Source organism: Protopterus annectens, chromosome 16.part0 (genome assembly GCF_019279795.1).
Source record: "Protopterus annectens isolate FY-2018-M chromosome 16.part0, PAN1.0, whole genome shotgun sequence".
Lineage (NCBI taxonomy): Eukaryota > Metazoa > Chordata > Ceratodontiformes > Protopteridae > Protopterus > Protopterus annectens.
Genome location: NC_056750.1, coordinates 471,004,280 through 471,028,039, shown reverse-complemented (window position 1 = coordinate 471,028,039; position 23,760 = coordinate 471,004,280). Strand labels below are relative to the sequence as shown.

The window sequence follows — 23,760 nt, the reverse complement described above, 5'->3', positions numbered from 1 at the left end:
GCTGAAAAAACAATGAAAGCTGACATAGCTCAAAAGAAAATCTCAGATGATTGTAATGTGTGCAAATTTTGAAAAAAATGGAGAGTTCTTGGTTTTTGTGAGCAGTAAGAGAGTTGTTCAAAAACAGACTACAAATGGTCCATGTACACTACCGAGAAATGCCTCAAAAATTAATAACGAAGACTTTATTTTATTTATTATTTATTTATTTTACATTTGTTGACCGGGCTGGTCCAGCTGGATATATTTCCTTTTTTCAGTAGAGGCCCGGAGAGAAAAGCTCCACATATAAACAACCACCACCACACAAATAATGTTTATAATAAACAAGAAAGGTATTACAGTTTAAATTCTGGGAAGACTATGTGACACACTATAATAAATACATCATACACTTACAGATCATTTTACAGTATAAATATCTAGGGCAGCCCCAAGACATTATTAGAATATATTTAAATCCTTGGTTATTCTAGTTTACTCCAGACAGTTACTATTTCCAAAGGGTTAGACAGTAACAGTAGAAAAAGGAAGCGGTATAAAGAAAATGGCAGGAATACTACCTTCACTGAAGAAAACAAGAAAATAATATTAAAGTCTACAAGTAAAACTGAATACTTGTTAAACTGGAAGATTTTCATTTGGAAATTCTTACACAGAGCTTTTGTTACTCCTAACAAAATTACAATTATGTATAAATCAAATAGAATTAAATGCTGGAGAAGTGATTCTGAAATAATAGCTGATTGGATGCATATGGTATATGAATATGAGGACATCTCCCCTTTTTGGAAAGAAATTAATAACTTCACTCAAGCCCTATGGTGAGATAGATGTAATATTTCCAAATGTTTTCATTTATTTAATGCTTGGATTCCTGAGATAATTCCAAAAACTCAAGTGCCTCTTCTATTATCTATTCTAGCAATAGCTAGAAAAATAATAACTAAAAACTGGAAAAGTAAAACCATCCCATCTAATCTTGAATTTATTAGTATGGTAAAAATGGTTTGCTGCAGTGAATTGTTTACTATAAAGATGAAAACTTCTAATATTCTACATTCATATAAATCTTGGCTGAAACTTAAAGATTTGCTTGAAAAATATTAATTGTTGTTGATTTGTATAACTTTGATGTATTAATGAGCTATGGGAGTATGTAAATAGTTATTTGTCTGTTTTATAATTAATTGGTGTATTCATCCATCCATCCATCCATCCTTCCAGGACTTGCCGCAGCAGGGCTAGCCACCAGGCAGTGTAAACCTTGGCTCAAGATGATTGTCACTGTGGAAGTGACACTCTGACCCCATGTGCAAAATGGGAAAAGGGGTTGAGGATGGATGGTTTATTCAGTGTTATGAAAACAAAATAAAAACTTTTTACAATCTATCAATCGATAAATAAATAAATAAACAATTGGGGCATATTTGAAGATGGCTAGATCCTGAAAAGATTTCAGGATGGGGTCTGCCTCTTCCATAATACAGAAGAAGGATGAGCATCCCAAATTACTATAAAACTACTTCCAAATATACAGTATATAACAAAGACAGCCAAAACAAGGCAAATTGCAATGAGGGTATGTATGGTAGTGAGGAGAACTGCTCCCTGTTCACTTCTGTAATGCAAAGTTTATTTTTAATAAATGTGTTTTAACTTGAAAATTGTGTATATCTTTACTTTAAGAACATGAAGATGAGTTGACTAATGACAAGATCTAGTAAACAAAAGATGTGGGATTGATTTGGATTTATGAAAGATCTTAAGATCCCAGGGTACTGCTGCTTTGAATGTACCTTGTATCAAATTAAAGGGCATTATGAAATTGAGATTAATAAAGTTCACTTTCTTGTTATGTAACAAGGGCTGTGGAGGGTGAAGATGGTGACCTTCATGAATTCCTATGCAGTTACTACTGAGTAATTGCAAAAAGAAGAATTAAGACTAAATTAAATGGTATGCATATCTATCAGATGAACTTGAGACAGTGAATGGAAAAACATGTGGACTAGGAGAACAGAACTCATGGGAAAATACTTGGATTATAGGAGTGTGAGGACAGAGTTTAGAGGAAGAATACTTGGATTGTAGAAGTGTGAGTACAGATCTTAGGGAAAGAATACTTGGATTATACAATTGTGGGGACAGTGTTTAGGGAAAGAACACTTAGATTATAGGAGTGTGAGCACAGAGTTTAGGGGGAAAATAATTGGATTATATGAGTGTGAGGACAGTTTAGAGGAAGAATACTTGGATTGTAGAAGTGTGAGGAGAGATCTTAGGGGAAGAATACTTGGATTATATGAATGTGGGGACAGAGTTTACGGGAAGAATACTTGAATTATAGGAGTGCCAGAGAAGGAAGACAGAGAGGATTGTTTGATTTTTATCCAGGATAAATTGACAAGTTGGATTGTTTTTTGTGTAGGACAGATTAAGACTGAAAGAACTTATAGGCATTTCCCATTACAGCAAGTGAGGATTCATCTTTATAAAGTAAAGAATTAGGTTTTGCCTTTACTTTAGTGCTAGGAAAAAACTATGAGATTGGAGATAAGTATTTTCTGAAAGAAATCGCTGTTCACATAATCAATGTCAGAGGGCACACTTTTTGGTATCAGTGAGAGAATGTTAACTGAGAGAAGTAATCTTGTAAATGTTCTGTCCAATGACATTGAGGATGCACTTGCTTAAAGGATTTAAGCCTTTTGCTGTTTCTCAGGAAATAGTGAGAGCTATCTGTGGGTATGACTGTAAAGGGCTGGAGGAATCTGAAGAGGCAGTGCAAACCCTGTAGGGAAAAGGGGGTGACATCAGAGAATCTTGCAAAGTTGAAGCAGTCTGCTTTTAATAAGCTGAAAATATTTTCAAGATCTATTTAGCATGAGGACATAGTGACTTTTAGCACTCATATGTTACATAGAAAACAAAGTATAATATGGTCAAGCAAACTGGGTTGAAGTAAAAACAGACAACTTGGACTCTGGTTATCAGTGCTATGCACATTTTTCTAAGTTTGACATAATAATAATAATAATTGTTATTTTTGAGTCATTAGCCTTAATAAGAATAACTGAACATTAAAGTAGCTATTCATTAATAGATGAAAGAAACTGTTTGTTTTGTACATAAGACGTTGATGAATAAATTATAGACTAACAATGAGACAGTTAAGTTTGTTTGGGCCACACAAATAGAAAAAAATTCAAGTCCTGTAAGTGGCTATAGGTCATTATTTTCTACATGGCCAAAAAGAACACAAATGAATATTTCAAGTCTTAAAAGAGATAAATATAAGTTATTGTTTCCTACATGGAGAATTCACTCTAAAGAACTGCCTTTCATTTATGATTTACTAGAGTGGTTAAGAAGGATCAAATCTTTATAGATGTTGGATGAATTTTATAACAAAAAATGTTAATAATGTAACCAGTCCAGTCAAAAAAATAAAAAAGTGTTTACTTATCATAGAACACTGTGGTTTTGGATAAAGCACATTAAAAGAGACACACGCTGATAATCAGGGGCATGATGTATTCATATGAAGTTACGTGTTTGGGGGGGACAGCATAATTTCATTTGGGGAAGATGGTTAGCATTATTAATATCAAATTATCCATTATTAGTAAAGGATGCTCTTATTAATGGTTGGTATGTTGGGTATGTTTGACTTTGAATGGATGTACAAACTCATACTATTCAGGTTATATTCACACCCAGGGCTAGATTTGCAAAGTGAGGAAGATATACTGGTGGAACTGCCACATAAATTTTATGTAAAAGATAAGGCTGATGATGTTATTGGATAAAACAAACTAATTTGTCTAGTAGAAAAACCTACTGAATGGGTTATCTTCCATGGTTGTGGCTCGTAAGAAAAGCTCAGATGATATCAGAATATATATATTGATCCAAGAGATTTGAACAAGGCACTGAAAACACCTCATCTTCCAATGTGTACATTCGAAGAAGTCACTGCCCTTTTACCAAATGCCACTGTTTTTTCTGTCTTGGATACAAAGAGTTCATTCTGGCAAATTTTGCATGATCGAATATCTTCATTGCTAACCACTTTCAGTACTCTGGCAAGTACAGATTTTTGAGATTGCCATTTGGGATAAATTCTGCCAGTGAAGTCTTCCAGTGTGCAATGGAGCGAGTTTTTTTCTGGGTATCTGTGTGTTGTTATAGTAGATGATATTCTAGTAGGAGGTAATGATGAAGCTAAGCATGGAAGCAACCTTAAGAAAGTTCTGGAAAGAGCACGTGAAGTGAATCTTAAGCTGAATCCTCAGAAGTGCAAATTCAGGCTACGAGAAGTTACTTTTATTGGTCATTTATTTACCAGTTCAGGCATATGACCAGAACCTTCAAAGCAAACAGCTATTCTTGAGATGCCAGCTCCAGACAATGATCAAGCCTTAAAACATTTTCTTGGCATGGTTAACTACTTAGGCAAGTTCATTCCAGACTTGAGCTATCTTTCAGCACCACTTAGAGAGCTGACAAGTAAAGATGTATCCTGGTCATGGTTAGAACAACACCAGAGAGCATTTGATGTCTTGAAACAGAGAATTGCTAGTCCACCAACTCTCAGCTACTATGATGTTGACATATCAGTAACTCTTTCTTGTGATGCTTCAAAGTTTGGTCTTGGTGCAGTCATTCTTCAAGAGGGTAGACCAGTAGCTTATGCGTCCAGAACTCTAACCCAAACTGAAATGCAGTAGGTGCAGATAGAAAACGAGCTTTTGGCAAAATTGTGTTTGCATGTTCAAAGTTCCAGGATTATATTTGTGGTAAACCTATCCAGATCAAAACAGATCACCAACTTCTAGTTACTATTTTGAGAAAGTTTATGCATACATCACCTGCTAGATTGCAACGCATGATGTTGAAATTGCAAAAGTATAATTTCAATCTTGTCTACACAAAAGGCAAACTTCTTTATCTTGCTGATACATTATCCATATTGCCCAGAAATACCATTGAACAGCATGAAAATGAGAAACTTGATTTTGAAGTCGTGGAAGTAAGACATTTTTCTTCCACATATCTTGATGACCTTAGAAGTCATACATCCTCAGATCCAATACTTCAGAAGATCAACTGCTTTATCAGTTGAGGATGGCCTTAAAACAATCTTGCTTACCAGTGGAAGTGCAACCATATTTTCCTTAGAGAGATGAGATTTTGTTTGACAATGGTATCATCATGAAAGGTTCTAAAGTGATTGTTCCAACATCCTTACAACAAGAATATATTACCATCTTGCATCATGGCCATCGAGGAACTGATTCTACCAAAAGAAGGGTGAAAGGACTAGTATTTTGACCTTCTATATCAAGGGACATTGAGAGACTACTTTCATCTTGTTCTCTATGTAATAGTACTAAGCTACATCAACAGAAAGAACCACTTCATCTAAACTAGATTCATGAACTACCTTGGTCTTCAGTAGCTGCAGACATTTTCAAATGGAATGGTCAGCATTACTTGGTGTTAGTAGACTCTTATTCTAATTAGTTCAAGATTGATCTACTTTCTAATCTAGCATCCAGTATCATCATTACTAAGTTGAAGCATCATTATGCAGTCCGTGACAGTCCACACAAAGTTATTTCTGACAATGGTACACAATTTACAAGCCAACAGTTCAAAAGATTTGCTGAAGAGTGGGACTTTACCCATGTTACAAGTAGCCATGAGGATTCGCAGTCAAATGGTTTGGCAGAATGTGCAGTTCAAAGTGCAAAACAATTACTAGAGAAGTTGAAATGAAACAATAGTGATGTTTTCTTGAATATCTTGAATCTCAGAAATGTTCCTCGTGATAGACATCTTGATTCACTTGAGACTTCTGTTGAGACAAACTGGAACCATACTACTAATTAGTAGTACATTATTGGCTCCATGTGTTAAGAACAACAGATCAATGAATGCCCATCTGTTAAAGAAGTGCTTATCCCAGAAGTCCTAAGTCATGACAAGTCCAGCAATCTGCTTAATCCATTACGAGAAGGGGAGATAGCGAGGATGCAGACGACAAAGATTTTGATAGGATCGGAAGTCGTGAGGAGTATATGTCCAGTGCCGAGATCGTACATTGTGGAATCGCAAGGAGCAGAATTTAGGCAGAATCAGAAATATTTGGTCCCAGTGTCCGAACCTGTATTGCAGTATCATACCTGCGAGAGAGAGACTATATCTCAGAGTGAGTTATCCAGCATTCCATTTCCAGAAGATATTCCAGTAAATATCCCTATTCCTGAGAGAAGTTATTTAACAATGACTGTCCCTGGTGCTAAACACAGTTCTGATTGCTATATTACTAGATCAGATTGCATTTCCAGACCATGATTTAGATACAAGGCAACTTGGACATGAATGTTGTGTTTATTTTTTATTGTCTGTGCAATTGCATGTTTCTTTTCAAATGTCATTATACTGTGGGTAATTCATTAAAGATGGAGGATGTAGATCAGTGTGTATGTACATCTTTAAGAAGCTTTATAGGGGCTTGCACAAGTGTATAAATACTGAGCACGTGTGAGCCTGACTGCCATTTTGTAGTAAGTTGTTGAGATTTAAGGATGCATCTCTGTGTAGTATATAATTTATTCAGTTAGTTTATATTTTGCATTGCTGCTATCCATCCTGATGTGTTTCCATGTAATAAAGCATATAAACGAACTACCCTGCCTGTTTGTCTTCAATAGTAAACCAAGCCGAGCGACACCTTTAAAAATATTTTGAAAACTGGAATGTTGATAAAAAGTATACATCAGCAATCATAGTCATTATTGATCTTGAGTCTGAATGCAGCAAGAGTCTTTGATAGAATGTATTAGTGTCACATTAATAATATACTCTCATGGAATGTTCTTCTCTGAAATTTGTATTTTTTATAAAGGCTTTTATATGGTATCCAGAGATAGCATTAAGATTCATGCAACCTTTTCATTACCTTTTATGTTGAAAGTGGGCACAAGGCAGGTATGTTCTTCATTACCCGTTTTATTTGTATTGAATTTGGAGCCCTTAGCAGCAGTTGTAAGATGACTATATTTGAGGGTCCTTAGACCAAGAGGAAGTAACATTTTCAGTGTTTGCAGATATTTTTTTGCTATAAATGACTGATTCTGAAAGAGGTATTAACTTTGTTTCACACATTGGATAAGCTTTGTAAATTGACTGGCTAGACATTCAGTAAGACCGTAATGAGAAGAACGGGGATAAATGTGTATCCTTTCCTTGGCAATGAGCTAGAATTTTGAGTGCTTATAGCAGGAAGATAGCATAAACTGACAGTGAATTTGCCAAGAGAACGATTTGGAAAGATCTGTTAGTAAAGCATATGGAAATTTGAAAAAAAAGTCTAAATTATGAGCTTTATAGATTGAAAGAATATTGGATTAAAATTAGACTAATGAGTAGAGGTAGTGCACTTTTTGTATTGATTTAAATTAATATGTGCTTAAGGCTACTTCAGCTGATATTCATGTTGTCTTTTTTAATGAATTAAAATATGATAAGAGATTGTGTTTGAGGTGGTGGCAAACTTGAGTGCCCTGGGATAAACTGATACTCCCTAAGGAACTTGGAGGTTTTACTGGTTATGACTGAGAGCTTTATTATAAGGCTGTACAGTTTAAATGTTAATGTATCAGTTATCAGTTTGAGACTATAATGATAAATGGAAGAATAATGAGGTTAATTACTGAAATTATAATCCGTTTGATATATATGCTTTTGTGAATACATTGTACACAAAGAGTGGAAGAGTCTTGTCTTGTAAAGCAAGTTATGGTCATGATACATAGCTTATTAATGCAGAATGAGGTACAGTCCTGGTTGATTTTTTTAGTGCCTTTTGGTGATAATAAACTGGGTATCTCAAAGGAAATGGGTTTGCGATACTGAACGTATTGAAAAAAAACAAAGTGATTTATTGGGAACATTTGGGATTAATTCATGAATTCATTAATTAACATTTGTTAGCCAGGTGGGTAGACTGGTCAAATGACCCTTTTCAGCCATGACCTGCATTAAGACTAGTGAAGTAGACTCAGGAGCATACCTTAGCATTACGTTAAACTTATTAAAATAAAAATTGAGCGGTCATTTAATAAGAATAAGTAAAACAACATGCATGAGCAGAGTATTGTTTGATTGTAAATGGAGTACTTGTGTACAACATAGACATATTTACAATTGTTTAATGTCTGGATTATAAAGGTTTATTTCCTACAACAAGGTGCACTGGTTTGATAGAGCTACTAGGAAATACCTGTAAGGCTGTATCTTAGCTGTTAGAGGCAAAGGGGTGAAAGCCCAATGATATAAGGAATAATAAGTAGGATATGTGCAAATGATATAAGGAATAATAAGTAGGATATGTGCAAATGATATAAGGAATAATAAGTAGGCTGTGTGCAAATGATATAAGGAATAATCAGTAGGCTGTGTGCAAATGATATAAGGAATAATAAGTAGGATATGTGCAAATGATATAAGGAATAATAAGTAGGCTGTGTGCAAATGATATAAGGAATAATAAGTAGGATATGTGCAAATGATATAAGGAATACTAAGGATATGTGCAAATGATATAAGGAATAATAAGTAGGCTGTGTGCAAATGATATAAGGAATAATCAGTAGGCTGTGTGCAAATGATATAAGGAATAATAAGTAGGATATGTGCAAATGATATAAGGAATAATAAGTAGGCTGTGTGCAAATGATATAAGGAATAATAAGTAGGCTGTGTGCAAATGATATAAGGAATAATAAGTAGGATATGTGCAAATGATATAAGGAATAATAAGTAGGCTGTGTGCAAATGATATAAGGAATAATAAGTAGGATATGTGCAAATGATATAAGGAATAATAAGTAGGATATGTGCAAATGATATAAGGAATAATAAGTAGGCTGTGTGCAAATGATATAAGGAATAATAAGTAGGCTGTGTGCAAATGATATGAGCAATAAGTAGGATATGTGCAAATGATATAAGGAATAATAAGTAGGATATGTGCAAATGATATAAGGAATAATAAGTAGGCTGTGTGCAAATGATATAAGCAATAATAAGTAGGATATGTGCAAATGATATAAGGAATAATCAGTAGGCTGTGTGCAAATGATATAAGGAATAATAAGTAGGCTGTGTGCAAATGATATAAGGAATAATAAGTAGGCTGTGTGCAAATGATATGAGCAATAAGTAGGATATGTGCAAATGATATAAGGAATAATAAGTAGGATATGTGCAAATGATATAAGGAATAATAAGGATATGTGCAAATGATATAAGGAATACTGAGGATATGTGCAAATGATATAAGGAATACTAAGTATATGTGCAAATGTTATAAGGAATAATAAGTAGGCTGTGTGCAAATGATATAAGGAATAATAAGTAGGATATGTGCAAATGATATAAGGAATACTAAGGATATGTGCAAGGATTGGAATCAGCAAGTTGTGAGGAGGCTTAGGCAGGATTACAGTATGTTACTGGAAGATGAGCTAGATGAGAATATGTGGAAGTGGATATGTTGTTACTTAATATGTATGAAAGTGGTTCAGGAAATATTTTTACATTCTGCAATCAATAAGGGTATTTTTGATTACAGATCCACAGTAATGGAGGTGTGAAGTGAGGATGTAAAATTATATGCTTTCATTTTGGACATGTTTGGGTTTTACAAAATTAAAGAAGAATTTAGAAAGTTTAGAGCATAGAGTATTATAGAAAAAAATAAAGACTGGCTAAAGCCCTTATGCAAATGGGGGAAGGAAAATGTTTTGCATTGTACTATATTAGGAGAAGTAATACTTGTTGGCTGCAAAGAAAGCTGTAATACAGAAATGAAAACCAACTTCAATTCCAACAGCTAGGAATTTGATTTAAATAATGGATAGACTGGATATTAAGGAGAATTGTACTGTAAAGAAAAGTTAATGGGAGAAATGTGTTAGTTATACATACTTAACTAATTTTATTGGACTACAGTGTCAGACTTTACTTAGTTAAATGCTAACTGATTACCTTTTGTTTCACAAGAGAGCGATTTACTTTTATGTGCTGCATGTTGTACACTAAGGAGTGTTGATGAGGGCCCAATCATTACAGTTGGCTATCTACTGTTTATGTTATACAATGCAATGCAATAGTGATACTAGACTTGGTAAAAAGTCACATTAACATGTCCAAATACTGTTTTCCGTACCTTAAAGTAATACCTACTCAACTATATACAGAAATAAAAACTTTTGAAATGCATTGTAACATTTGCCTTAGTTCAAAGTTTGGTTTAGAGAAGGAAAACATTTCAATGATTAAATAAAGGTCAGAGTACTGAAGCTATGGAAAGTTAATGTGGTTGATAAAGATGTGCAACTGTGGATGAAGGGGTAGCATGGTTTGCTGCAGCTGAAGGAAGGCACATGTAACTAAGACAACAAACAACAATTTTCTTATTTTCAGGTCTGTATAACAAAAACGCTATACTGGTTTAGCTATACATAACTATGCTGTTGTGAATGGCTTTGGTGATGTAAGAAGTGAGTAGGTTGTTTTGATTTTGGAAATATATTTCTGTTTCTTACCAGTGGAATATTCCTTAGATGATATATCTGTGCCAGCAAGTTCATTATAGCTTCATGAGAAATTGCATGGCAGACCTTGGCTTAGTATCAGAACATCCTTTAGCAATGCATATTTGCACTGCATTCTATTCTTTAGACTTTTCAGAGCTATTTTTCATTTCCCTTCTATCATGTATACAGCGATGCATCGATCAAGAAATCTAAGTTTGCTATTTCTGTGCAGGATGAATATGCTGCAAGTACCCTTAAAATGTAAGGCAGTTACGTGAATACTTACAATTAATATATATATATATATATATATATATATATATATATATATATATATATATAAAATGTGTGTGTGTGTGTGTGTGTGGTTTCACTTCAGAATCCTGAAATATCACAATCCTGAATTTCATAAAACTTCATAATCTAGAAGTCCAAAATCCTGAAAACTCAAAATCCTGAATCCCAAAAGACTGAAAACACACAGGATACATATACTGACTATAGAGAACACAAACCAGGTTACATTCCAGCAAATATAAGCAGGGGTCAAGCCACCCTGCACCCCCATGTGGGGGGCTGTGCCCCCCACACTCCCTGCTACTTAAATATATCAAATCCAAGATTGCACTTCACTACACTATCATAAGTTATGTTGTAGTATAGCAAGTTAAAAGGGAATGTTGCTAAGGTTACAACAGCAGTCATGAACACATGTGATGGTATGTTTGCCATTTTTTTCCATGGAATGCAATCTTGGAGTTTATATATTTAATTAGCAGGGGTTGTGGGGGGGTGCAGCCCGCCACAAGAGGAGGTGCAGGGGGGCTTTCCCCCCTGCTCATACTTGGTGAAAAGTGCTATAATTTGTCTTGTATGTGTTTCTCTGTATCCTTGTATTGGAATTTTGTCATTCTTTGTGTCCTGTATATTTTCAGTATTTTGTGATTCATGATTTTGAGTTTTCAGGATTTTGGGTTCCAGATTATGAAGTTCAGGATTGTGATATTTCAGGATTCTGAAGTGAAACTATATATATGTGTGTGTGTGTGTGTGTATATATATATATATATATATATATATATATATATATATATATATATATACGTATATTTATATATTTTTTGTGGGACTTGCTCAGTCAAAAAATAAACACTCCCTCCCTCCAGCTTGGCTCCTACTTGTTGATGATGTATCCTTTGAAACACTGAAGAGCTGTCTGGGGTAACAAACTTAATGGTTTGATTTTTGTCACTTTATTCTGTTGTACTGGATGCACCTATGTTGGGATGGTATATAATATTTTCTCCATACTCTCATCTCAGAGCTGCAAGAGGTAGAGACATTGTGTAAGGTTTAATACTTTAAAAAAGCATCTTCTATCAAACTAATGTGGCATGTGAGAATTTTCTCAGCTGACTGAATGCTTCATACCCAGACCAAAGTCATAATGGGAGACTTCCCAAGTAGGAGCCTGCTACAAATGCTTATATCAAATACACATTACAAATGAGAAGCATTAACATAACTCTACTGTTTGTAACTTTCATATCTGTTGAATTTTGTATTGAAGACATTTGAATACCTGTCACACATCCAAACCTCTAAATGTATTGTAATTACAAAATTCTAGATAGACCAATGATTATGTTTCTGTTTGATCCAGCCCACAAGAATTCAGTATTTTTATCATAGAAGACAAGAACTCTCTTTACTATATATATATATATATATATATATATATATATATATATATATATATAAAATGTATATTTTTCTGGATTATTTTTTTTACCTGGTTGTTTCGTTTGTCTGTTTAGGTTCACATGGTGAAAGAGAAGGCTACTTCCTGGAGACCTACTTTTATTGTAAAGCCAGATGGAGGTTCTCAGGGTGATGGAATCTACCTCATTAGAGATCCCAGTGAGATTCAAATGCTGGGAAGCCTTCAAAGCAGGGCAGCAGTGGTCCAGGAATACATTAGCAAACCGTTGCTCATTGACAAATTAAAATTTGATATACGTCTGTATGTGGTACTAAAATCTCTTGAACCTTTAGAAATCTACATTGCCAAAGATGGACTCACAAGATTTTGTACAGAGCCATATCAAGAGCCAAATCATAAAAATCTGCACAATATGTTTATGCACCTAACAAACTATTCCCTGAATATACATAGTGCGAATTTTGTCCATTCTGAAAGTGTAAGCACTGGAAGCAAAAGAACATTTACCAGCATTCTTTATAGACTGGCTGCCAAAGGCATTGACATTAAAAAAGTGTGGTCAGACATAATATCACTGGTAATTAAGACTGTTATTGCACTTGCAGGAGAACTTAAAGTTTATTATCAAGCTGAAATACCACAGGGAAAGCCAGGACCATCATGCTTCCAGGTGAGCATTATTCTGAAAAGGCGTTTTTATTTACCTATTAAGCACAGTGTTACCATACTCTTGCTAACAATCAGTTAATAAATAAGCTAGTAGTCAGTAGGTTTCCTTACAGTACAAAGGTGTTTTACAAAGCAGATTACCTGCGATAAGTTCCTTAACATTTATTTAAAGGTAAATTGTTGTCTATTTATTGTAGGTTTTCAGACTTTGCTTAGTATAGTAATGTACTAAGTGTCTCATTTTTATTATGCTGATTCATAGCTCAACACATTTAAAATGGGAATTAGCCCTATTACACCTTGATAAGCATGCTGTCTTGTACCTCTTACTTTAGTCCCTTTTCATTTCTGAATTTGTGCAGATAAACTCCACAAACGGGCAGCTAAAGAAATGCAAGTTTTGAAGCCCAACTATTCAGTTGTTCACTCATTTCCATTTAACACTTTATCTTGTTCAGACTCCAGTTTAACCAGAGTTTGTTTTTGCACTCACTAGACATAAGGCAGAGAAGCAGTACTGGATGGGATGTCATTCTATCATGGATGTACATACTCTCACATATTCACAGCATACATACCTACAGGTAGTTAAGAGGTTCAGAAGTTCACTATCATTCTTTGAGATGCACGTACCCCAGCAATATCACATGTGCACCTATGAATAACATGCAGAGTCTACATTGAAAACACCCAGTAGGGAACTGAACCAGATCACCTTCTGTTATATACTAAGATTGTTTTAACATTTATTTTTACTGCAATTTATGCTCTCACAATGGAAAGCAGGGTTTTTGGTTTTGTGTGTTTTTGTGTGTTTTTACTTCAGTTGCATCAGTAAAAATTCACAAATTAAGTTAAAAACAATTGTTTTCCAATTTGCTGTATACTGATCAGCTGTCCAGTTGCTTCCTCAGTTTGTGTCTTCTGACCCTGCCTTCTGATGATGCAGTTGTAGGGAAAAACAGCTGGTAGTAGAGAAGTTTTCTGTAGTCTCCAGATTTTAACACATGAAGTAAAAGAGGATATACATAGCACTGTCATTCATTTAAGCAGTCAGGTAGTAAATCAGTCAATAACAAAGTGCAGTTATAGTCACGAAAATAAGATTCCTAGTAATATAGTGCTTGGCATACAGTACTATAACACAAATGTAGCACCATAATAAATATCTGTCTACCATTCACTCATTACTTTTTAGGAAGAAAACTAGGGGTGTGTTAATCATCTCAATGGCAAACCTATAGTAGAGGGTGTTTTATAAGTTATTCGGTTTTGCTACTTTTTATATAAATTTAACTGCATTTAATTATTTACTGAATTATTGTCTGAGTGACTAAATGATTGTGCTTTTTTCTCTGTTTCTTTGTTTTGAAATCTGCTGAACCAAGAAATAAATGGACAGTTGCTTAGCACACCATAAATTCAAACACAAGTTTATTGTAGTCCAACCATTTCACTTGAACAGCAAATAGGAAATGTATGGACACCACGCACAGCAAGCCAGCGATCCAAAGCCAAATCTTTGTTTAATAAAATGCACGTACAGAAGTCTCAATTTCTCTTTTCAGACATCTGTATGTGCATTTTATTAAACAAAGATTTGGTTTTGGATCGCTGGCTTGCTGTGCATGGTATTCATACAAGTTTATTGTACTTCTACCTACATAACTAATGTATAAACTATATACCTTCAAATCAGAACGCCCACTTTATGTGAAGAGAGCATAATTACAGCAAAAAGGGACAGTAAAAAAATCCTTTGCACATGGGTTCATAGATTTGTACTAGGCAAAGTGCCCTTATGGGCCATTTTAAGCCTAACCAATTATCCAATGTGAGAATCAAACCCTGCACCTTGTGTTTGTAAGGTAAACACCTTAATCATTATGCCATCCTCCCACCCAAGGGATCACATGATCTTAAAGGCAACCCTAGCAGAAGTGAAGAATGTGTTTTCTTGGCTTAATTACTTTGCTATAACATATATGTATGCATATATATATATATATATATATATATATATATATATATAGTATATAATATATATGTGTGTGTATATATATATATATATATATATATATATATATATATATATATATATATATATATATATGTATATATATATATATATATGTGTGTGTGTGTGTGTATGTATATATATATATATATATATATTATATGTTTTGTTTGTGTGTGTAGATATTATACTTGTGTCATGTAAGAAGACAACGTATATTCTGCTGAGCAAAAACTGCATATGTTCATTAATGATTTTTGTTTCACACTTTAAAGGCTGAGTTTCTGCTGTATATTTAATAGACTGTGGAGTGAGGTCTGAGTTAAAGCTATACATCCCTGTAAAAGAGTACTGTGAATCTGTGTGTATGACATTTAAGCCAAACTGACTTCATATAAATGTAACTGATAAAAAACTGATGTAATACAAACATAATTTAATCTTAGCCTGCAATACATAAGCATGCAGATGTAATTCAAAACTTACTAACCAGAATTGACTGGGCCAGTTTACATCCCCCATTCCTTAATACTAAAAACTAGTATCTGGATCACAAAAATGGAAGCTTTTGTTGTTGTTGTTAGTGCTGTCCATGGGTTTATATAGTGTAGGTTATGATTGGTTGTGTTTAGATGAACTATATTTAACACGATTGAATGTAACCCATTGGATCATAGTAAGCTACTAGGCTAATGGCCCTAGAGCCTTTTTCAGCCTAACCATTTTTGCCCAGTTTTCCTAATTATCAATGCCCACAGGCTAGAACAACTTTAGTATATGCCTGTGACTTAGGGGAATCTACAAACTGACCCTTTCCATAAGGGCTACATGTGACAAACCAGGGATGAGTTTGTGTTTTTCAATACTTTGGTCCAAATTGCATTTGAATAGGTTTAGGGAAGAGCTCTGTTTCACATGAATGGGGAATCTGTTCCAGAGAAAGGGTAATCTCTGAAACACATACATATCCCTCTAATATGTTTTGTTTATGTCACAGACTAGGTTTAGATCCTTAGATCAAGTAATTATTGTGCTGTTTGTTTTGCGAATGTGTAACCGATCCATCAGGGCTGGATCGGAGAACGCCTTGTAGGTTAGGCACAGATCGCCCTTCAGTAGTCTGTAGGAGACCAAGTACAGGCACAGGACTTTGAGGCAGACCACATAGGACATATTATTTACACCCCATATTTTTTTTTTTTTAGTGAGGAATCTCTGTGGCCACTCCAGTTGTTGCAAATGCCTGGTCAGATACACATTGAAATGTGCATTGTGCTTGATTATTGGTTTAGGGAGAGATGGGTATAGTGGGACTAAGATCTCCTTAGATCTAGATGCCATGCCCTTAATTGTAAGTTGGACCACGAAGAAGGACTTTTCACTATCATGGACACAGGATGATCAATGTTCATGTTATTGTCAACCTGAGTTCCCAAGACTCCTACCACTGGGTCTTCTCTTAGGGGAGTGATAGCAATGTTGTAATTTGCAGGGTTGGTCGTCTTCCCAAAGGGTATAAGTATGCATTTTTAACAATGTGTTTTAGGCCATGGCTCTGGCACCAGTTATTTATCTGTGTCAGACTTTTCTGTGGGATATCAACATCTTTGTGGGATTCAGTGATTGCACCCAGTTTTCAGTCTAATCAGATTTGGTCAGCCAAAGGCCCCTCTACTCATGGATGCATGTATTTGACGTTTTGGTTTAACTGTCTTTCACCAGTAGTGTTTGACCTTTCAGTTTAGTTTTTAGTGAGCAGCACAAACATAGCAGATTTCTATGAATTTTAGTAGCATCAGTCATGTGAGAATAATTATATAAACTGCTAATGACACACTAACAGTGTACATAAATAACGTCCACACAGTTTTTGGGACTTGGAATTTTGCTGTTTGCTATTAAAAAGCTTGCACTGCATAGTGGCAGTACACTGCAGTATACAATATGCATACATATCCAAATGGTGATACAGTGCACACCTTAAGAGAACATTGCGAAATGTGAAACCAGGTTAAAGCTACAGGCAGATCACAGTAGGGCAGAGCAACATGCAAGCTTTGCAGAAATGGAGTGGCCACACACCAGACATTGTGAACCTCATGGAAATGTAAGGTAGCAGATAGCCTGAGTTGGCATGTAGAGGTGCAGTCTGACTGCAAGTACCTAATGCTAGTATTTTCAGCACAATGTAAATGCCTGCTGTCTGGTGCGCAGTCAGCTGGACAGTTAAAGGGAAGAAAGAGAGTATAGGAAATTAGGAAATGGGGAAACATAGGTAATAGGTACAAACAGAAGGGAAGCATAAAGGAAAATGTAGGTGTGAGGAAACAGGTCACTTTTTTTGTATGGCACCTCTTTGTATGTGTGTGTGTGTGTGTGTGTGTGTGTGTGTGTGTGTGTGTGTATGGAGATAGAGCAGGGATGATGGAAAGGCTGATGTAGGAAAAATGGGAGGGATAGCCAGTGAGAGCAGAGAAACAAAAACAAAATAATATAAGACATACAGGCATGGATGCTCACATACTAGGAGAGAAAGACATGAGCTGGACAGAAACAGAGAGTGAACAAATGGTGATGTAGAGGAGTAGATTATATACAAGCATGTTGGCTACTTGACTGACCCAGAGAGATTTCAGTTGTACCCTTGAGATGGGTCAGGATGACAGTTGACAGTGACCATAAGCTGTTTTGGTGATCCAATGGCTAGGATAAATTAGTAGGGGCAAGGTAGTGGCTACTCAACAGGCCAGTGCCCTGACATCTACTTCTCTACCATCTGCCACACTGATTACTGAGCCACAGTGGGTGATTGAGCCAGGCTAAATATCTGATATGAGTTTAGACTCCCCTCCCATTGTGAGACACACCCAGCCCTCTCTCACAGAGCAGGGACAGCTGGCAGCTGATGTGCCTGCATCTCATTGGTATTATTATGATCTGCAGGAGGGATAGACTGTTTAAAGGGTAACATAAGTGAAGATGTCTTGTAGATGGTACACCGAAAATGTATACAACTCCACAGATGATAGGCAGACTAACCCCACTATGCTGAAAATCTGTGCTGCATTTAACATCGCCTCTTGCTCTGTCTGTGCTGAAAGACAGAAAGAACATAACAGATTTCAGTGTAGATCATATGCAAAGCTGCATTTCCTTGTGTGCATGCAAGATAACAAAATTCTGAAAACGTACCCACAGCTTAAGAACTTAGTTACAGTCCTAGGTATAAGTGCAAGACAAGAAAAGCCTGGAAAAGTGCCTGCAATTTCGCAATTAAGCCACTGTCCCAGGTGTAGGTGCAAGATAGGAGCCTGTAAATGTGCCCTCAGCTACACAATGAAGTCACAGTCCTATGTGCAAGTGTAAGAGAGCAGAAGCATGAAGATGTGCTCACAGCCTCACATTGCATTCTCATTCCGATATGACATTTTAGCTACAACCCGACAACTGAACAGCTATGGATTGTCATACAATATGCATTAATGCCATGACATATAGACAAGCAACAGGCATAATCGTCACACAGTAGCCCATCTGAATGACAGTAAAAAAATCATTTAAAAGTACAATTTGAAAAACAGTAGCAATGTTGATTAAATGCTGTGCCATTTGCTGCATTCATGCTTAACCTTTGCTTTGTACTATGGAAAGTCTTCCAGGTTGCTGCACCATAGTCCTGGGGCATGCCAGTAGTTTTAGTTAGTAGCTCTGCCTGGTCAAACAAGGCATCCACTTTTCTAAATAGACCCACAAAAGGGGTCAACGCCCACTCCCTCAATGGTGGTAGATAAGAGAAAGTGCATGATTTTGCTTCCTAGGCATACCAAGCATGTGCTGCCCTTGAGCACTAACATTGACATCCCTTGTTGTGATTATCCTGTGAAAATGGCAAAATGTTCACATGGAACAAAATGCTTGGCAGTTTCTCATGCTGGAAATATGATTTCTTTATTGTAAGAAGCACAGCCACATGGCGGCCCAAAGTGTGACTCTTGTTCACATGCAAGCATTCTACATGTGCCCTTGTGCATGGATGTTGGTATTCTATAGTGGAACCTAGCTGTGCTTCATGTCACTCATGCTTCATCAGAATATAGCAATTCATAAATATACACAGAACCTACCCTTATTTTTATATATACTGTGTAACTAGATATATATGTGTGGCTTTAGAGGATGCTTCACCATTTTGAATGCCAAACTATGCACTCAAACAGGAACAGCAGCCAGATGCAGCAACAGTGCAACAATTTGATTCATGTTTCTGGCAATATAGAAGCAGTTTTTAAAGAAGACTCAACCCTGAGGAATTACACAAAATGTTCTGTAGTACTTTTTATAAGATTAATTTCCCGCATTTGTTGTGTATGTGAGTTCTTGCCTTGGAACTGTATACATGTACATATATTAATTGGTACAGTGATTACCTGCAACTGGTACCTGCATATACAGCTGATATGTATGTAGCTACAAACTACATAGTAGGTGTGAGAAGACAGCCTATGTCAGAATTATATATCCCTATCCTGTCCTATCTCTATGTCTCACACAGAGGTGCTATGTTCTTATGCTGAGAGGATATATTTAGTGGTCTTCTCATGTGTAACCTCACATCATAGCCCAGTAGTCCATTGCCACCTGTGTCACTCTAGGTGTCTCCTACTAATGCTGTTTGTGAGGACATCTGTGTGGCAACTACTTCAGCTGTATGCATGCACATCCCTGTCTCTACCCAGTTTGTAATATCATTGGGATACCCCTCTTTACATTGCATAGCATATCTTGGATATTGTTATCGTGTTAGCATGACTGGCTGAAGTTTTGTAAACAATTGTAAATTACCCTGTGTTACATATGCCAGCATGACTAGCTATAATTTTGTAAATAATTTTATGTCTTTTGATTATCACTTTGATTTAAGCAAGATGTTTGAATGTCAAATAGCATTCTTCTGGCCGACCAAATGTACATGTTCTCAATGGGGAGAATTCTGAATGTATGATATGTCAGAGTCAGCTGACCTAGATGTGATATCATTGTGTGCCAGGGCTGGGAGAATAGAATCTTCACTGCAGCTGTTTGTTTACTTTTCAAAGTCTGATATGAGAGTAGAATTCTCACGGCAGCTTCCTGTTATTTTTTAAAAAGATTTGCTATAAAAAGCATGTTCTGAGTCAGTTGTTCAGTTATTGTTCAGTAGTTGTTTTCCAGAGCTCTTCAGCAATAGTAGTCCAATTGTTTCCAGGAGAGTAGTTGTTCCATTTGCAGAGGACAGACAACAGCCTGGAGTGTGGACATAATTTCTCATCTTACCTTGTGGAAGTAAGAGTCTAATCTCACCTTGCTGAGTTATTTAGATTAGATTGTGACAATTAATCTTCAGATAGTCAGGGAACTACAGCTAAGTTAGTTAGAGGTTTTCTAAAATCAATGTGAGGTCTTTCATATAGCATTATTTTCATATTTCCTGTGTGTGAAACTCTGTTGTTTATTGGAATCAGTTAATCAGTATTTTCATGTTTTAAATACTTTTATTTATTTTTAAATGTTTTACTGCCTCTTATTGTGGCTGGTTATTTAGTTAATATTTTTCATAAAGATATACAGTGTTTATGTTTGTTGTGATAACACCAGAGCCACTCTGAAAAACATTACTGCTTGGGATACATGCTACCATTTGTTTCAATATCTGTTTTACCCAAAATAATTGAACACCCCTTTTGAAGGGTATTGTGGTATTTGACTGGTGCAGCCATTACCTTGTAATTTCAGCAAAGAAACACAGCAGGTAAATCTGTATCAGTTGTTCCCAACAGTGTGTGTTTGTGTGAATATCAGACATTTAAGAGTGAGTGTGTCAGATACCTAGAACTAGGACACTGTGTTCTGCAGTGGTTAGTATGGAGATTCATTTAGGGATGTGGAGTAAAGCATATAGTCCAGTCCCAGGTTTGGAATATGTTCCCAGTGTACTCTTAGGGGAAAATGTGTACTTCTGTCCCTGCTTTTAGTGGAACTCCCTTACCGGAGACAGTTGTGAGGATTGAGATTCCTTAGTTACTGCTGTGGGGTAAGGAGGGCTTGCCACATCTTCTTAGTTCCTATCCCAGTTCAGCCCTATTTTGCTGAGTACTCCTTTGGCAACCCATTATTTGTAATTGGTAATCCATCACAGTCACCAACCTATAGCTACATCTCTTGTTTTCATAAGTGTCATCATGTTTGCAAGAGGTTAGCAGAGTTTGGTATCTTTAGCCATTCTAAAATTATCATCCTGTTTTCAAGCACTCAGGACATATAGGTGACACCTGCTGGGGAGAGTGGGTGCTCACCAGCCTCCATGGGACCACATCTCGGAGACATTAGACCTTGACATCATTATGTTTTTGGATAGATGAGTCTGCAAGAAGTTATGCAGCATGGCACTAGACAGATGTGAACTATTGGAGGGGGTTTACCTCCCATGAAAAGCCTAACAGATGAGGAGAAGTTCCTAGTATCCCTGCACACTGATGATGAAAGCACATGTATCATACCTGAAGGGATGGACACAGCTTCTGGGAATGGTTTACTAAAACATATCTCAGAGTTAGATGCACAGAGTTAGTAACCATGCTGAATGCATATGCAATAACAGTATACCTTCAGGATGGAGGCAGGCTAAATATACCTATGCATAGGTTTTTTTATAGGTATGTCAGATGTACAAGCATACAGAAATTGCAGTGGAGGCATTTGACTATTCTGTATCTGCATTTCCAGGATCATTATTTTCATGTACAACACAGGGCTTCACATGTAACATGGGAATTCACTGTCAATGTGTTCTGCCTTATATTGTGTATTCCCAGGCCAGACCACTGTTATGGTGTCACCTGTAAATGCTGAACAGAACAACGGGCTTACATCAGCAGGTATGTTGGGTCTAGATCGTGTTTATTCTGTGTGACACCACAGTGTCATTGGGTGCTCATCAAGGCTCATAACTGCTTACCCTGTGGATGTTCTTCGTTCCACATTGCTGCAGTCCTTACTATTGGGTAGTCCGCTGTCCAGTCGGCCCGAATACCAGAGTATATGGCTGACGTCGGTCAGGGCGCATTAGACTGACGTCAGTACGTCAGGGTACTAATGCGCATGACCGACGTCATATCCTCAGTCTTTTTTGCCGCATGGTCCGATGCAGAAGCAGTTTTGCGAGTGCAGGTTGGCGTTCTGAAATATTTCCGAAACCGGAGTTTCAGACCGAATCAGAGTTGGCTAAGTACCCCGTTGGGGAACATTTTGGTTTTTTCTTGCCTCAGTATTTAACCGGATGTCAGAAAAAGTGAATAACTGTATTTCTTGTGGGAAACAGATACCTCATAGGGATTACCATACCTTGTTTAGGGCCTGAGCACGACGTTGTTGGTTGCCGCTCTTGTGCTAGGTTTAACAAACGCACTATTAAGAGGAGGTTAGACTGTGCCAGGTTAGTGTTTGGGAAGCGTTGCAATTATAAAATGCCGTCGGATGCTCCGACGCCCGCTGCGCCCAAGAAGCGCAAGGACAAAACAGCGAAGCCTAGGGTTGATGAACTGGCAGTCCCGGACGTCGGTTCTTTAGAAGGCTCAGTGGAGCCAGAGGTTTTGCCAGGAGTTTCTATGGAGTCCCAGGCAGAAACTTTACTGTTACAGGATGTGCCTTCTCAGGAGGTAGGCCAGGCTGAGGGGGCTTCGCAGGTAACTGTTCTTCCCTCTCTTCCCAAGGTAGTTAGAGCCTCTCCTTCGGTTGCCAAAACTTCTTTGAGAGGTAGGCCAAGTTCAGCTTCAGTGGGGGCTTCTCCTAGCATTTCGGGTTCTGTACCTAAGAAACATATGCTTAAAATGGCAGAAGATTTGATTACTATGATTAGAGGTTCTATGCCCCCTCCTGATAAGAGGCCCAGGGTGGAACCGAGTTTGATAGTTTTGAACAGTGTTCAGAGGCTTCTGAGTCTTCTGTGGAAGATTTGCAGGAGTATCCTCCTTATTCTGATTCTGATGTGGATGATTCCACTCCTACAGCTTCTCCTCCTGAGGATTTCTCATTTTCAGAGACTCTGCATTCCATGAGGGAGCACTTTAAATGGGAAGGCCAGGATTACTCTGATTCCAGGAAAAGGCTTAGGGAATTCTTGTTTTACCCCAGCATAGGCCCTTAGCTATACCTCCTGTGTTGAATGTGGTGGAAGATGTTTTTGCAGAGGCTTCCCTGAACCCTGACTCTTTGCCTCCTGCTCCTGTTAAACCCGATAGGTACTATAGGGTGCCTGAAGCTCATAAGTATTTGTTTAAGAGTCCTAGGGCGGACCCAGAAACTGTTTCTCAGGGGCCTAAAGGTGTTAAGGCCTCTGTGGTTAAAAAATCCTGTTCCCACTGATAAAGAGGCAAGGGCTTTGGATAGGTGGGGAAAGAAAGTGTATACTTCTTCCACCCTAGCCATGAGAGCGTTGAATTGTCAGTTTCACATGCTAAAATATCAAAATTATCTCCTTTCACAATTGAAATCTAAGGTGGATGCTTTGGCGGAAGGTATTGAGTGTAAAGAGTTGCTGGATTTGGTTCATGTGTCTGAACAAGTGGGTAAGCATTCTTTGCAATGTGGTTTTGATGCTGTACAGGCCTCCTCGAGGGTGGCTGCCACTAGTTCTGTTCTTCGCAGGCATGCCTGGTTGAGGGATCAGAATTTAGCTGAGCATGTTAAGACAAGGATTTTGG

General features: G+C 36.9%; 1 protein-coding gene across 1 annotated transcript in view; it reads left to right on the top strand.

Moving 5' to 3' along the window:
- The window catches only part of TTLL11 (tubulin tyrosine ligase like 11), a 1,746,306-nt gene that overhangs the window by 389,266 nt on the left and 1,333,280 nt on the right, over positions 1 to 23,760 (top strand). Inside the window, exon 4 of the mRNA XM_044058582.1 lies at positions 12,431 to 13,006. Within this exon, the coding sequence (XP_043914517.1) occupies positions 12,431 to 13,006 (576 nt within the window). The remainder of the gene's footprint in view (positions 1 to 12,430; positions 13,007 to 23,760) is intronic.